Genomic DNA, 15,069 nt, shown 5'->3' with positions numbered 1-15,069 from the left:
CGAAAACCACCTGTACACGATAGAAACTTGTCTCTCGAGGCAAATTCCTCCTCAGGAAAACTATCCGCACCAGAGAGTAACTTGCTGAGCTAACAGCTTCGCGAGGTCTTTAGCTCTCCTGTGCAGTAGTGGGCTTTTGTTAATTCATCTCAGGTCTCAATCCTGAATATGTAATACTGGGTGTTGGCACTATGAATTTTCGAAAAGAGTGAGTCGTGAATTACTTGTGTCTTATTCCAGCTTAGCTTATATTTAACCCCTCAACTGAGTGACAAGGGGCAGCGAGGTAATCCTTGATCCCCTCTCCACCGTCTCCTGTGTGTCTGGCGGTGCTAATCTAGGGAGCTGGGCGGGGTTCGCGATCGTGGTCTGAATTCGTACTGTCGGCCATGATGTGTACAAAGTCTTTATCAGTCAGACTAATGTATCTGCTCGATCTAAGAAATGTGTAGAAATATCTGCGAATATCTTCTTCAAAATTCTCGTAAATTCACTAGAATTCTAATAATACCCCAGAATGCGCATTCTCGGAAGATATCGATCCATCTTAATATGTGTCATCATCCCGTGACCACAATTAGATTTAATATAAAGATATGTTTAAAGGAAGCTTTCACTGAAAAAGCCGCAGGAAATATAAATACCACCAAGGCCGACACCAACCTGACAGAACAGAGCCGCTAGCGATTATCAACTTCAACCGACCGTTAACCATCGCAAACAAAAGAGTAGACGCAAAACTGCAAAAGCCATAATTGGTCAGAAGTTCTCAGAACATTCCACAATCGTCGATATCACTTGCCCGTCGATGGCCCTTACGTCGAAATTTCCTGACAATCTCTTATCTAGCACGAATGCCGGATTTATTTACAATAATTAAAACCGTTAAGACTTTAAAAAAGTTGGGTGATGTACATTCTCAAGTGTCCATTAGCAAGCGTTCATTTTTTTACGGTCTTATTTCGAGTAAAATCACCAAGCAAGCCGCAAGTAGGAAATTCCTAGTGTGGTTGGAATTAATGCCATGACCTGCGGTAAAAAGATGTGCGATTGGTTCAACAAGTTCATAGTTTGAATATATTTCAAAGCCCTACCCTAATTGGCATGGGAGCTGGCCCACCACAAGAGTAGGCAACAATCACCCGAACACAACATATCACACCACGTCAACAAGCTCAGTCAATAGTCGTCGTTTGTAGATTTAATTTAACACATCAGCTTACGGTACTGTGTATATAAGTATATTGTTGGAACTAGGAAGTAAAATTGGAATTTAGAAAACTGGCATGCGATACAAATAACCTAACAGGCTACAGGTGGACCTAAGTGAGGTATTTAAACCGCTGTGTGAGCCGTGAGGGTCGAGGGATAACTTCATATATCTATATAACCCGCAGTATCCCAGACAAACGGCACGGTTAAGCATTTTTACAAAGGTTTTATCACTATGCCGTGGATAGTGTTACCCAGTCTTCGTACAACCGCAGACTGATATCTTGTATTTTGACTTTGCAATCCTGACAGCGTATAACAAGCTGGTACGATATATACTTGTGAAAATGCATCATTTTTTGTTTTCAACAGATTTCAAATGACCCGGAGCGTACCTATTCTTATTTGGGTTCTCAAATATGTTTGTGTTCAATAACACGAGGTCGAGGCGAAACTGTACCACTAGTTCACAACAATACGTTGAAATCAAATATTGGAAATTTGGAATAAATATATGACGGACCGTATGCTGCTAATTATTCTGGATAATCGATCCAGCTCACGGGATGGCATGAGATCAGTACCAGAGCCGCCATCTTGAATATATAATCATTCTGACTTTCTCCCAGCATGCCGAGCGTTTTCCTTCCTCTCTCGTCACTTCCGGTGTACGATCGGACGCCAAGACAGAGAATTTGGCCGAAATTTGGCGATTTTACTTTAAAATTTTACCACCTTTAACGCCACAATGTCGACGAGAGCAGAGAGGGAGAAGAACAAGAAACAACATGATAAAAACACGAGTGTACTCATGGAGTTACTTCGCGAAGAACAGAACAAATTTTGCGCTGACTGCCGGGCAAAAGGTCGGTGTATGTGTGTGTGACTGTGATTATGTGTGCGTGTCAAATACGAGAGTTGTGGGGGAAAATATCGACGTATCAGTCCGTAATACAATTCTTTTACTCCCCTAGGACCAAGATGGGCTTCGTGGAATCTCGGTATTTTCGTCTGTATTACTTGTGCGGGCATTCATAGAAATTTAGGCGTGCATATTTCCAAAGTGAAGTCTGTCAATTTGGACGCATGGACACCGGAACAAGTTAAGGTAGAAATTGGAAGTTGATTTTATAAAATCGACCAGGAAATTGTACTATATTAACTGCGTTTTATGGTCTGTTTATCATCGTTTATTAGAATTATATATTCATTACGGGCCTTTGATTATTTCCATCGTATTTTTTTCACGTTTCTATGTGGAAAGGAAATAGCTATTGCAGTATCGTGTTTGCTGTTTCCCTCAAAGTGCAATGAAATAGGAACACAATTCTCTTTGAAAAAGCCGGTCAAATAATAAATATCTCTACAATTCTTTCGGTAGCCTTATAATCGCGCGGAAATAAAGGAGCTTACTATCAGTCCATCAAGACATTGAATGAAATATTTTTTATGAAAGCCAGATGTTAAAGGCTTTGTTTTAATCATGTTTCTGTTGCAAACTTTTGTGCTGCTTCCCTGATAGCAATCTCAAAGATGAATAAAGTAAATGAATTTTAAAGAATGCTGCTTGTAATTTGATGTATGTTTGAAATTTAATCAATATTCAGCAAAGGTATGGCATCAATACAGGCTAAGGATAGGTTTGTTCAAGACTTAACCATGTTTGTCATGGTTACATATTTGTCTATTGGATACAACTGTTACGAAATGCTTTACCAACCAGGAACAATAGGATGAACTGAGGTTTTGAATGGAATGTATGTGTGCTTTCATTTGTAATGATGGTCAAATCTTTCTTTAGAATGTCGTGGAATGGGGAAACAGAAGAGCAGCAGATTACTACGAGTTTCATTTGCCCGTTGGATTCCGTCGTCCTCAAGGCGACTCAAGCCTTGAACAGTTCATTAGAAATAAATATGAGAAGAAGTTATATATAAATAAGGGTGGTCCACCCCCTGCTAGAGAATCAATTAACTCGCCTGAAAAGGTAAAGACATGGTATAAAAGCTTTTAGCAACTCACTAGGGCCAACTCTGACTAGTTATGAATGAAGTCATGAGTAAAATTTTTTGCCCTGTGGCAAAATGAATTGCTTTGTCATTTTTTAATACAGGCAGAGTGAACCACTTGAATATGTTTCTGACTCTAACATGCACTCTGAACTAAAAAATTTAATGGTTTTGTGTAGGTTAGCCAAGATAAGAAAAAATCTAGCGATAGCCAAAGTAAAAAGGTATAAACATTGAATGAATGTTATTTCAATGGTTCAAGGAAATCTGTAAGCTATGTGGCTTATCAAACTGGATGTTTTCTTGTAATTATATAAGATATTTTTACCGATGATCTAGATATCTAGACCAGAACCGTCCAAGTCGGTTCCGAACCCTACCAAGGCTAGCAATCTGTCGAACATCAAGCCATCATCAGCTACCGTAGACCTTCTCTCAATGTCTGAACCAGCACCATCACAACAAGCACCAGCACAGATAAGCTCCACCTTGTTGAGCATGTCAGCGCCACCTGCTGCTGCACAAGGCAATACTGCTGACGTAAGTTTGGACACAGAACACACACACACCTTTGCTCTGAAATTCATCATCTTTTTCTTCCATCACCATGTCATTCCTTCTCCATCATCATTTCAACCTCCTGAATAATCCTTCCATTTATGGGTTTCAATTTTGTAGCTTCTCAACTTCGGTGGTCCCTCGTTCCAAGTTGCAGATAGCAATCCCCAACAGCCGAAATCCCAGCCACCATCCCAGGGATTTGCATTTGAGTTGTCGCAGGTAAAAGATAACATCTGTTAGAGAAGTTGAAGGACTGTCCTCAGGAAACTGTTCTTTGAGACACTAGACTCTTTCAAGATGCTTTTTATTTTGTATGATCGAAATCAGTCACGCTAGTAATGTATTTTAAATTTTATACTTTGAACCTAGAATATGTCAACACCATCCCCAGTTATCAACAATACAACAACAAATGGTACTTCAGATCAAACCAATATCGAAGAAAATTTGTTTAAAGGTGATCTTTCGAGTGGAGGACAGTCGAAAAAAGGTTAGTGAATATTAGCAGACTAGTCCATTGATCTGATAATAAACTGGATACATCATCTAAGGTCAGTGGATCAGTATGATTCTATGAATATTGCGTACCTGGTCCACGAGACTCTTCGCTTCGGTCATGCGTGATTCAACATCTCTCGCGTTTTTTGCCGCCATTAGCCTGGGATTTAAGCGTAGATTTCAATCGTTCCATTCCACCAATCTGTTTTTTCTAGATTCTATAATGGCGTTGTATCAACCATCTCAAAAGCAAGCCAATCCTCAGATGTTCGGTGTTCCAGGCGGAGTTTATCTTCCTCAACAGCAGCAACAGCAGCAGCAACAACAGATGAATGTTATGGCGATGAACAGGCCTCAGGGAATAACACCTCAATATAACGCACAGCAAACAATGTTTAATATTCCACAGCAACAACAGCAGCAACAAATGTTTCAGGTTGGAGAAAAACACAGCTTTCATAAAACTCTCTCACGGAAAACCTTGCTGCTAAAATCTATACTCATGCGTATTGTACTTTCCGTATAATAGAATATTATCCTCCAATAGTGGCTATTAGATGAAATTGACGAGTCTTCATCGTCACGTGTTCGTCCACGTCATGATCACGTGTCTTCTAAGTTTACCTCCAAGCATAGAACATCGTTGTCTTTCATCATCGAGATATTGATGACAGATAATTGGATTGTCTATCCTTATCATCCTTATCTTGCTTCTATAATCAGTATACCTTGAAGTTCCCTGTGTACCCTGTAGTCCCGTATTGTATACCAACATCTTTTGCAATTCTTTTCCAGGTCAACCAGGTCCAACAGCAAATGTCGATGTTAGGCCTGAGGCAACAGCATCAACCAACTCAGGCAATGCCCGGCAATCAGGGTATGCCTAATTTTCAGGCAGGTTCAGGCTACAATCCAAATATGGCAATGCCAGGTATGATGTCCTATAACAACAGTGCGACTCCGTATGGAAACACGCCCATGGTTAACGGCGGCTGGATGCCGCGACCCGGAGGAAATTTCCCCCAACAACAGCCAACACCCCCGTACCTAACCACCGGTCCTACAGCGCCAAGGTTCAATATGTACCAAGCACAGGGGGGTGCGCAATCTGGGCATACGTTAAGCACTAATCTGTGGAAATGAGTTACTTTGGAGTCAGCTGAATTAAGATGAATCTTCTTGTCGAAAATGGTGAATTTTTTTCGGAAATTGAGTGTAAATACATTGAAGCGTTTTGTGGTAAAATTTCTCTTTTCGTGGAGTAGAAATTTGGACGTCCGTGTTGTCTGACTGTGACTGAATGGTTGTTCATTTAACCAACTATTCCTAGAACTCTGGAAAAGATGTTCTTTAAGTAGACTTCAAACTACCGTGTGGTGAATGATTGGATTCTCTGAAAGACATAATAATTTCATGAATAGTTGAACTTTTCATGAGTTTTACAAATGAAGCTAATTTCTACTTGTGCTAGAATTAATTTAATAAACAATGCGTATACGGTGTTGCACTGAAGTATAGAAAACGTGGAGACACTGCATGCCACTGATGATGATTGTTTCCTAAAATAGTTATTTCTCTAAAGCAGCCACAATTGGTTATGCCAGCAAAGTGTAGATTTCATTTCATTCAACCGTGTTGAACTAAAATTGTTTTGCATATAAAAAAGCTCTATCAAATGTATAACCAATTGTATCGAGCCAATCAGGTTTTGTGTGTATTTGCGTACATTATGCTAAATAGGTTTTTTCTAACTGCAATTGTAAACACGCATGCGCTCAGCATCAGACAAACTTCCATCAAACTAAGCTAACTTGAAGAAAATACCAACACTAGCAAATCCCTTGTTTTAAGATCTAAAGTTTTGGTCAAGTTCCAAATTCAAAGAATTTTAGCATATCAACGATTATTTAGTATAAATATATATCAAATTCTGTGTTCGTAAAATGGAATATAAATTTAAATAAATGTAAATTTGAATTTTAATTTATATGGTGGTATCATAGTATATCAGGGGTAAAAGGTGAACTGGCATATAAAGAAATAGAGCTTTGCACAATGGTTATAGCAGTAAAGTCTGCTTTGAATGAAAACTTTAAATGTTTTCACGTTCATGTGTTTACCTATACCACAATGCAAAGCGAGTGAAGCTGCATATTCTTGAACCCAGGCCCACACGTAATAATTGTGGTTAATATTAATTGTAAATTTATTAATTTAAGTCAGCCTTTTACTGTTAGCTATTTGGAGCAATTGTTTTTAATATGAATGTCATAATTTCATCGGCTATGCTCCCTCTTAAAAAACCTACCAGCGTACAATGCAACTTTGCAAGTGTCCATTAAACTGTACCGAAGCGCCTGTGAGCCTAACTGAGAACGGAAATCATTTCAAATTCTTTAGCAAACAATTTAACGACTTTACCTATTGATACATGTAAACACATCGCCCCGTTCATATTGTGAGAAACTTTACAGCAATAAAATTCAATTATAACCACAAAAATGATTAATATCACTTTTATTGGGGAATTTATGTGAAATGTAAACACAGATTCGACCGCTATCGCTATCTCCCGCGTGGAAACTTATCACTTTGCAATACCGACATGATTAATTTTTTATTTCCTTGCATTTTCAATTTATTTTCCCAAAGTAGTTATTCCAACAGTAAAAAAACTCCTGTTTTCCCCTAAATTTTACTTCAAAGAAGGCGCCTTTACGACTAGCCTTTATTTAGTTTGAAAGTTAGCCACAAAGGTAAAAAAATTAGAGCAAGTAGATTCATTTTTTTAAAAAATCCCATTAAATTGCAAATATAAATTATGGGAAAATCATTATGACGGTGCAAAAGCCGAAATTATTAAATTGTTGGAAGACAAAACATCTTATTTTTTTATCAAAGTCTTGGACGATTTTACTCGCGAATAAATGATGTTTTATAGGGTTTTGATCTTCCTTTGTGGACTTATGTTAGGTTTAAGCGCGAAGTTTGTATAATCTTGTCGAAATTTATCTGTCAATATTGGGATAAGAAATGAATTTACTGTTATACGTATGCAAATCATTTACGCACAAACTCATCATCTATGGTGCCTCATTTGCCATAATTGGCCAATCGTTACGGGGGAGCAGAGATGAAACTTCTTCAAGCCTTCCTTGAGGTTCAGTCCCATAAACAAAATCCTAATTAAAACAGACCTCTCTTGATTATACGTGACTGTTTGAAAAAAAATCAAATATTTTTTATTTAGGTAATGACTGATACCACGTCCACGGCCTGGAGTCACGTATTTTTATGTTGTAAGAGGATAATTATTTTGTTTAAACGACTGAAAAATCCACGTGGATAACGTAGACGTGACCCATCAACGTCGACGTGTCCGACGCGGACAAGGTTAAATCCTCAATGTCAACCTATTGCTGAGTTTGAGTGACTCAGTCACCACGCATTCAGGTTTTTTATTCAGCCAGTTTTCCTCGCGTTTGGCGTCGATTGAGAAAGATTGAAATGGATCCAATGACAGGAAAATGATTTTGTCCTTGAACAAAAACGGTTGAACAAAACACGGTTGTTCGTCTGTAGCAATAGTGTATTTCCCTAAATATCCGACTGTGAAATAAGTTTTATGTAGTGATTTAAAAAAGCCTGCAGAATTAGACTGAAAAAAGCAACATTCTGAAGAAACCTGACACTTTGTAATTCGTAAAATCAAATATACATTTATTTTTGAAATGTATAAAAAGAGTAAAAACTTCAAGTCCTTTAAAGGAACTCTCATATCAACGAAGAGTTTTCAATGCATTGCAAACGGCCAATGACATTGTAATATATGAATGAAAACACTTCGGAGATAAGTCATTTTTCATTTATCTGGAGACCAATATATATAAGTGTCATGTCATCATCCACAACAGCTCCACCCCCCGGGATATTGACAGCCATTAGCCTCAAAAACTCTAATTGGAAGAGAATTGAATATTCATGTCGAATATACAGACAAGCTGAAAGAAAAGAGCGTTGTGGGGTGCCAAATATATTCAAGGCAAGCACAAAAATACTCGACGAACCGGAATAGAAAGTAACAACTATAGCTTCGTGTTTCAACGGCAACAAAGGTACTTTTATTTTATTCTTCAATGTCTTTTGTTCATTCCTATATCTTGTCATCCTAAATTGATTCAAATCGTGTATAGGTTTATCAAGTTTGGCAGAGCTTAGCTAAACATTTTTCTCATACACTAGCGAGGGGTGACGTTGTTATTGTTAGCAAATGTAGCAATTGAAGTCTTGTCTACTATTAGCGAACGTCAATGTCAAATCCGCCTCTTGAAATTCGTGCAATTTTACGAGTTATTGTGAAAACTCCAAAGCAGTAAATATACGACTTATATATGATATTAGTTGACTGGTATCTTATGAACAGTTTTATATCTGCGGGTATTAATCCACAGGCATAGATAGCGCTGCGTTAATTCTGATCTAATGACTTAACGGATTACTTTGAACGCGGTTACGATTTTTACTGAGCGATTGCGTTCTGTTATATGGAAGAGGTACAAATAATTTGTCAAACAAATGTATTCATTGACGCTATTTTTTATAAAAATTTACGCATGACTTGTACATCCCCGTTGCAATTAGCAAGGATATATTAAAGTCAAATGGAACACAAAAGATAATGTATGTTGTATAATATATCATTTTGAATTTGTTAGGGCCAATAATCAGAGCTCAAGGTGATTGTTATTCTTGTGACAAATCAGTCACAGTGGTATAGACCGGACATCGTTTTTTAAAATGTGAACGGGGCGCTCGTGATTCAGATGCCGAGCGAATTGGTCAAGGAAATGCCATAATTATATTTCTACGTGGCTCCAAGCGCCTCATTAAGACGAGATGTCATCTGTTCTGTGTCTTATGTAAGTAAACGCAAGAGCTATGGACATGTTGTATATACTAGACTGTAAAAGCTTACATATTCAACACAGCTTATCCCATAGTACGATCAGTGCTTAGCACAATACCGTGGAATGCGCTTGTAATATATTTCGCAAATATATGAAGATGCGGCAGGCACTATGATAAACCATATGTAATGTATGAATGAATTAAGAGATTATGTGGGAAGGTGTAAAGTGAACACAGCAAAGGCGCAACGTGAAAATTACCTTTTATGCAAATTTCGCTTGGGGGAATGTAATATTTATGTGTTAAAGTTTAACAAAATGCTCCGTGTTTGCTTTGGATTTTTCTGTAATTTCTTCGTGTAAGCATACGGTATTTTGTTGAAGTCTATAAGTCGGTTTGTCAAATGTGCTTGCGAGGCAAAGAGCGAAGAGCGCGTCGTTGGACAGGCAGATGGGGGGCTAATTACCATGAGGTGACCTGTTCGATATTGCGGAGTTCAGTCGTGCAGCTGAAATATGGGGGATTATTTAGCTAGGGCAGAGATGATGTGATCTCAAAACGAAGGTAAATTGCTTGTAGATGTATCTAGCCCTAAATAGATCCTCACCAGACAGGATGAAAAATTTCCTGCGGTGCAAGGATGAAAACACCCGGCCATTTTCTCTGCCTGTTTAACGGATCAAGCGAAAGAAGCAATGTCGACATACAAGATATGTCGCCGGCCTTCGAGATTCATCATTTACTGGCGGCACTTTTGACCGAAATTCATCGCATTTGCCGGCTGCGTCTTCTCATCGTGTCGTGATGTTTTTATTTCAAAATGAAAAAACAAACAAAACAGACATTCTCTGTTGGCCAATGTCAGATGCGGGAAGTTTATTGACATGTTTACATGAAACCGAGGAATTTTTTTGTCTTGCTAAACATTCAAGGCGCGAACACCCTGTTTTTGTCGCGTAATCGTCACTGCTTGTTTCATGTAAACATTCGTTTGAGAAAAACACGAGCTTTGTGGGCAATAACTGGGCCATTCTTGTCGTTAAATTGACCAGTTTCCGACGTATCGTTACGAACGCATTAGGCACCCGCTTCTGCACTTATACCATGTCGCGTTTGCCGCCTAAAAAAATAGTGTCGCGAGTCTTTTTTTTTGCCTTGTTCGTGTTCCGGGGGGGAGAATAAAAGCAATTCAATGCGTATTTTTTACAGCATATCCAGAATGTACTAACTGTAGACTATTCCAAAAGTCTGCTATCGCATAAGGTCCGTTATAGCAACTGATATGACACCGGCATCTGATCATTGACATTGATAGCTGTTTCTGCATCGTCCATATCAGCTATGTCCTATGACTTTGAAAACTGATATTTCTCAATTTCGACTATAAAGCCATAGCATCCCAGGAGGATGCTTCCTGGGCTTTCTATGATAAAGCACATCAAACTTGAGGACGCAATGACTGAGACCTTATGACCAGGCTTATGACTAAAGGTCTGTTCATATGAGACGGGACGGGCAGGGCTAGCTCGGCAGTGCTGGGATTTCATTTCACATATTATTTCACTATCTTTGTAAAATTGCATTCATATGGAACCGGATCAGCCCGGTTCTGGCGAGTTCCCGCCTGAAAGAAGCGAGATCTTGCCTGAAAACATGAAGCGGGCCAGCGAAAGCGAGCCAGCCCGAGAAACCGTAATTCACTGCAATGTAGATCTCATTTTTAAACTGAAGTAAAGCTTTCTGCACTCGATTTATGCATTAAGTTAAATACTTTGTTGATAACTTCATGCGTACACTGATAGCGGTGTTGGATTTAGAGCAGTTTTTTTTAAGTGCAACTTAAAGAGATCCACAGTTTGATAACCCGAAGCGCAATCTGATTTAGAGAACAATAGTTTTGTGTACGACTTATGAATATATTTTTAGGTGACAATGTTTAAAAAAGTGAAGCTGTTTCGTACATCTTCTTCGAAACGTCGCGAAGAAGAGTCAATTCAAAAACGTCGACGGCTGATTCAACACGCATTATTGGCCAGCTATAGATTGGTGCCAGGGGTTGCTGGAGGAAGGGGGTGTATATCTTTCGAGTGCTTCTCTAAACCGAGATTCTTCCTTTGTCATCGAGATAATAATCTCATCATTGAAAGATACAAAGACTCAGAAGATTATAGTAAGTACTGACAAGCTTAGCATGTCTGCAGGTTTGTGTTTATGGAACCATAGAAATTTATATCAACATCTGTTTTTAACTGTTCTTCCTAGAGGTCCAGTAAGGATCATCTCTTATTGATCCAGTGTTACTACAGGAGGAAACCTAAACTAAACGAACTTTATTTATACTGGATAGCTTTATCAGTTCTAAACTGTTCTTCCTAGAGGTCCAGTAAGGATCGTCTCTTATTGATCCAGTGTTACTACACGAGGAAACCTAAACTAAACTAACTTTATTTATACTGGATAGCTTTACTGATCAGTTCTAAACTGTTCTTCCTAGAGGTCCAGTAAGGATCATCTCTTATTGATTCAGTGTTACTACAGGAGGAAACCTAAACTAAACTAACTTTATTTACACTGGATAGTTCTATCAGTTCTAAACTGTTCTTCCTAGAGGTCCAGTAAGGATCATCTCTTATTGATTCAGTGTTACTACAGGAGGAAACCTAAACTAAACTAACTTTATTTACACTGGATAGTTCTATCAGTTCTAAACTGTTCTTCCTAGAGGTCCAGTAAGGATCATCTCTTATTGATTCAGTGTTACTACAGGAGGAAACCTAAACTAAACTAATTTTATTTACACTGGATAGTTCTATCAGTTCTAAACTGTTCTTCCTAGAGGTCCAGTAAGGATCATCTCTTATTGATCCAGTGTTACTACAGGAGGAAACCTAAACTAAACTAATTTTATTTATACTGGATAGCTCTATCAGTTCTAAACTGTTCTTCCTAAAGGTCCAGTAAGGATCATCTCATTGATCCAACCACTAAACCACATCATGTTCTTGCAAAGTAGAAGGATTTTCTAAAAAGGATTTTCCTATTTCTTAGAAAGCGAAGCAACGTTCGTGATATTGGAAAACATGTGGTTCCAAGATTTCTTTGCGTTTGAGTGCTTTACAAGCCCAGGATGGTTCATAAGACGGAACTCGTTGGGTCTGAGTTTACAACGATACGACGGAAGCAGAGAGTTTAAAGAAAGTGCAAGCTTCAAGTTATCAAAAAAGCAATGTCTATGTAAGTGTTTGCCTTCGGTGAAGAAGCGTCTTTAAGTCCGGTTTACACTTGCACTTTTTGCTACGATTTTGTGCGTTTTTCGTCTTTTGATAGATGTGAACGAGTGATTTAGTTACTGATGTTCCAATAAGAGCTCGTACACAGCAGAGCATTCGTAATTAAGTACTCGTTGTAGTACATGCTTTAGTTCATTGGATTGCAAGGCCATAGTGCTTGAATATGTTTGTGTCAGTTGATGCCATTTTAAGCACATTCATTTGCTTCCCAGCATGCAGTGAAGTACCGGTGGTCAAGGGCGTGAGAGTCTGGGTTCGAGTGAACAACATGTGCTTCACAAGAGGAGTGGTTACCAAAGACTTTTCTCACGAACTTCATGTAGTCACAACGAAAGGAAAGCTGATCAAATGTCCGCGAAATAAGGCCGAATTCTTAGCCGTGGATAAAATTCCCAATCCTCACGATGTCAAGGCTGGCTGCCGCGTCGCTGCAAAATGGCACGATCGTACTGAGCCCTATTATCTGGCGACAGTACAGGGGAGACTGGGGCATAATAAATATCTGCTGACGTTTGATGACGATGACGAGGGTTATTGCGATTTGAAATTCATCCGAGTTCTTTTATGGACATCTTCTCAATCAGGTGAACTAGAGATGATGATGATCTTTACTGCATCAACCTCTAGGAAGAACAGTTTAGAACTGATAGAGTTATCCAGTATAAATAAAGTTAGTTTAGTTTAGGTTTCCTCCTGTAGTAACACTGGATCAATAAGAGATGATCCTTACTGGACCTCCAGGAAGAACAGGTTAGAACTGATAGAGCTATGCAGTATAAATAAAGTTAGTTTAGTTTAGGTTTCCTCCTGTAGTAACATTGGATCAATAAGAGATGATCCTAACTGGATCTCTAGGAAGAACAGTTTAGAACTGATAGAGCTATCCAATGTAAGCTGACTCCTCAGTATTGGAACCTCTAGAAAGATCTGTACAGCACCGATAGCGCTATCTTAAACCTTTCTCCAACTTTTAGAAGAGAGTGTTAGTGCACCGCCGTGGTCATCGCTTGAAGATATTCCTCGACTGAGTTCAGGGATGTTGCTAAACAACAACGACAATCGGGCAGAAAAGTTAAAACTCGCACCAAAGAAATCCTGGGGAAGCTATCGAAAGATAAGCGTGAGCGACCAGCATTTGGAGCTGCGACACAACCCGGGGCTTGTACCAAACTTTCTTCAATTGTCATCCGCGTCGAGCTACCGCGAGGGGAGCAGTTCAAAGGCGCTCAACGGGTCGGGATTTTCTCAAATAGGCAGTCGGGTTGGTTCAAGACGCATGAGCCTTGGTAATGTGCTGGAGAAACGAGACAGGAAGAACGGTGTCGCGGGGATCTCGAGATGGGACAGATGAAGTTGACATGAATGGTATACACACACGAGTGTGGACATCAAGAGATCTCGTGCCAGGATTGTCAAAGATGACCATCCCAGGTAATGGCTTACCGAATTGCCTTGCAGAATTGAAAGCAAGTCGAGAAGAGTTAAAGATGACATAAAATGCCGTTTTGCATGTCCACGCTTTTTGTCCCGAAACGTGGTAGTTCAGTGTAGGTAGTATTCTGCAATCAAGTTGTCGTGGTTTGTGTCTTAACTACCTGAGAAAGATATCTCAAACGTGGTGGTCCAGTGTAGGTAGTATTCTATAATAAACTGTCGCGGTTTGTGTCAGAACTACCTGAGAAAGATATCTCAAACGCGGTGATTCAGTGTAGGTAGTATTCTACAATAAACTGTCGCGGTTTGTGTCTGAACTACCTGAGAAAGATATCTCAAACGTGGTGATTCAGTGTAGGTAGTATTCTACAATAAGATTTGAAGTGACATTGAGAGTGAACAAAGTTTGGTCAATTTAATTATATGGCACCGTCCATACAGTATAATATACATAAGAACGAAATAAATAAACGTGTTCGCTAAAAATATTTATTTTAGAAAAATAGGAAAATTGATTATAAAACAAACTAAAATTGTTGTATATTTATATCTATGAAACGCAGGAAAATAAATATTATGAAAAAGTACTACAGAATTAATAATACACAAATTTATGGTCTAAATGAAGTTGAATTTGAATGCGATAGAATATATTCTATATGCAGAGATGGCGGTTTAATTTTATACTTGAAAATATGCGTGGAAAGTCTGTTTAATTTAGACAGAATTTTAACACATCTAAAGTAGAAACAGCTTAGCATAGGATCCAAATTTCTGTCAAATTGAGAGGTAGCCATGTGTTCAAATGATCTGCCAACGATATACAGTTGTTCGATGACTTTGTTTTGTTGTTAGTTAGCGCGTTGATTAGCAACTAAACATTTGGCGAAACAATTTATATTGATGAAGCGATTCAAATCCTCTCTAATTTGGTATTGAATATATGAAGTGTAGCATGCAGAATGTAGCGGCTATGACATGAATACACGATGCCGAACGCATGTCTAGATGTCAAACAAAACACTGGCTCCTCCACTCAAAGTTATAGAGTTTCCAAAACTAGACTCGGCGTAGTTTGACTATAAAGTATAATCGTGCTTCGAATCTCGAAGGAGAAGTGTTTAATGGCTGCCATGCAAGGATTAAGTTATTATTAT

At 38.7% G+C, this 15,069-nt stretch overlaps 2 protein-coding genes across 2 annotated transcripts; both read left to right on the top strand.

The window, feature by feature from the left end:
• Positions 1 to 1,873: 1,873 nt before the first annotated feature.
• Positions 1,874 to 6,247, top strand: LOC114528822 (stromal membrane-associated protein 1-like). The gene is made up of 9 exons (XM_028550536.1): positions 1,874 to 2,078; positions 2,187 to 2,320; positions 3,014 to 3,199; positions 3,401 to 3,445; positions 3,561 to 3,761; positions 3,900 to 4,001; positions 4,152 to 4,272; positions 4,496 to 4,716; positions 5,076 to 6,247. Exons 1-9 carry the CDS (start codon positions 1,961 to 1,963, stop codon positions 5,421 to 5,423), a joined length of 1,476 nt encoding a protein of 491 aa, XP_028406337.1. The 5' UTR covers positions 1,874 to 1,960; the 3' UTR covers positions 5,424 to 6,247.
• Positions 6,248 to 8,244: 1,997 nt separating this feature from the next.
• Positions 8,245 to 14,469, top strand: LOC114528739. Its single transcript, XM_028550423.1, has 6 exons — positions 8,245 to 8,395; positions 8,996 to 9,199; positions 11,115 to 11,358; positions 12,237 to 12,422; positions 12,691 to 13,062; positions 13,453 to 14,469. The coding sequence occupies exons 3-6, from the start codon at positions 11,121 to 11,123 to the stop codon at positions 13,827 to 13,829; spliced, it is 1,173 nt and encodes a 390-aa protein (XP_028406224.1). The 5' UTR covers positions 8,245 to 8,395; positions 8,996 to 9,199; positions 11,115 to 11,120; the 3' UTR covers positions 13,830 to 14,469.
• The last annotated feature ends 600 nt before the right edge of the window (positions 14,470 to 15,069 follow it).

Source organism: Dendronephthya gigantea, unplaced genomic scaffold (genome assembly GCF_004324835.1).
Source record: "Dendronephthya gigantea isolate DGI-Jeju-01 unplaced genomic scaffold, DenGig_1.0 000051F, whole genome shotgun sequence".
Classification (NCBI taxonomy): Eukaryota; Metazoa; Cnidaria; class Anthozoa; order Malacalcyonacea; family Nephtheidae; genus Dendronephthya; species Dendronephthya gigantea.
The sequence above is the reverse complement of the archived record's forward strand: the minus strand, read 5'-3'. Positions and strand labels throughout refer to the sequence as shown.

Excerpts from the sequence above, each read along its gene's own strand:
- LOC114528822 (XM_028550536.1), top strand. The coding sequence starts at position 1,961 with ATGTCGACGAGAGCAGAGAGGGAGAAGAACAAGAAACAACATGATAAA. Across the intron at positions 2,321-3,013 it reads GGACACCGGAACAAGTTAAG|AATGTCGTGGAATGGGGAAA; the intron begins GTAGAAATTGGA and ends ATCTTTCTTTAG. Across the intron at positions 3,446-3,560 it reads GCGATAGCCAAAGTAAAAAG|ATATCTAGACCAGAACCGTC; the intron begins GTATAAACATTG and ends CCGATGATCTAG.
- LOC114528739 (XM_028550423.1), top strand. The coding sequence starts at position 11,121 with ATGTTTAAAAAAGTGAAGCTGTTTCGTACATCTTCTTCGAAACGTCGC. Across the intron at positions 12,423-12,690 it reads ATCAAAAAAGCAATGTCTAT|CATGCAGTGAAGTACCGGTG; the intron begins GTAAGTGTTTGC and ends TTTGCTTCCCAG. Across the intron at positions 13,063-13,452 it reads ATGGACATCTTCTCAATCAG|AAGAGAGTGTTAGTGCACCG; the intron begins GTGAACTAGAGA and ends TCCAACTTTTAG.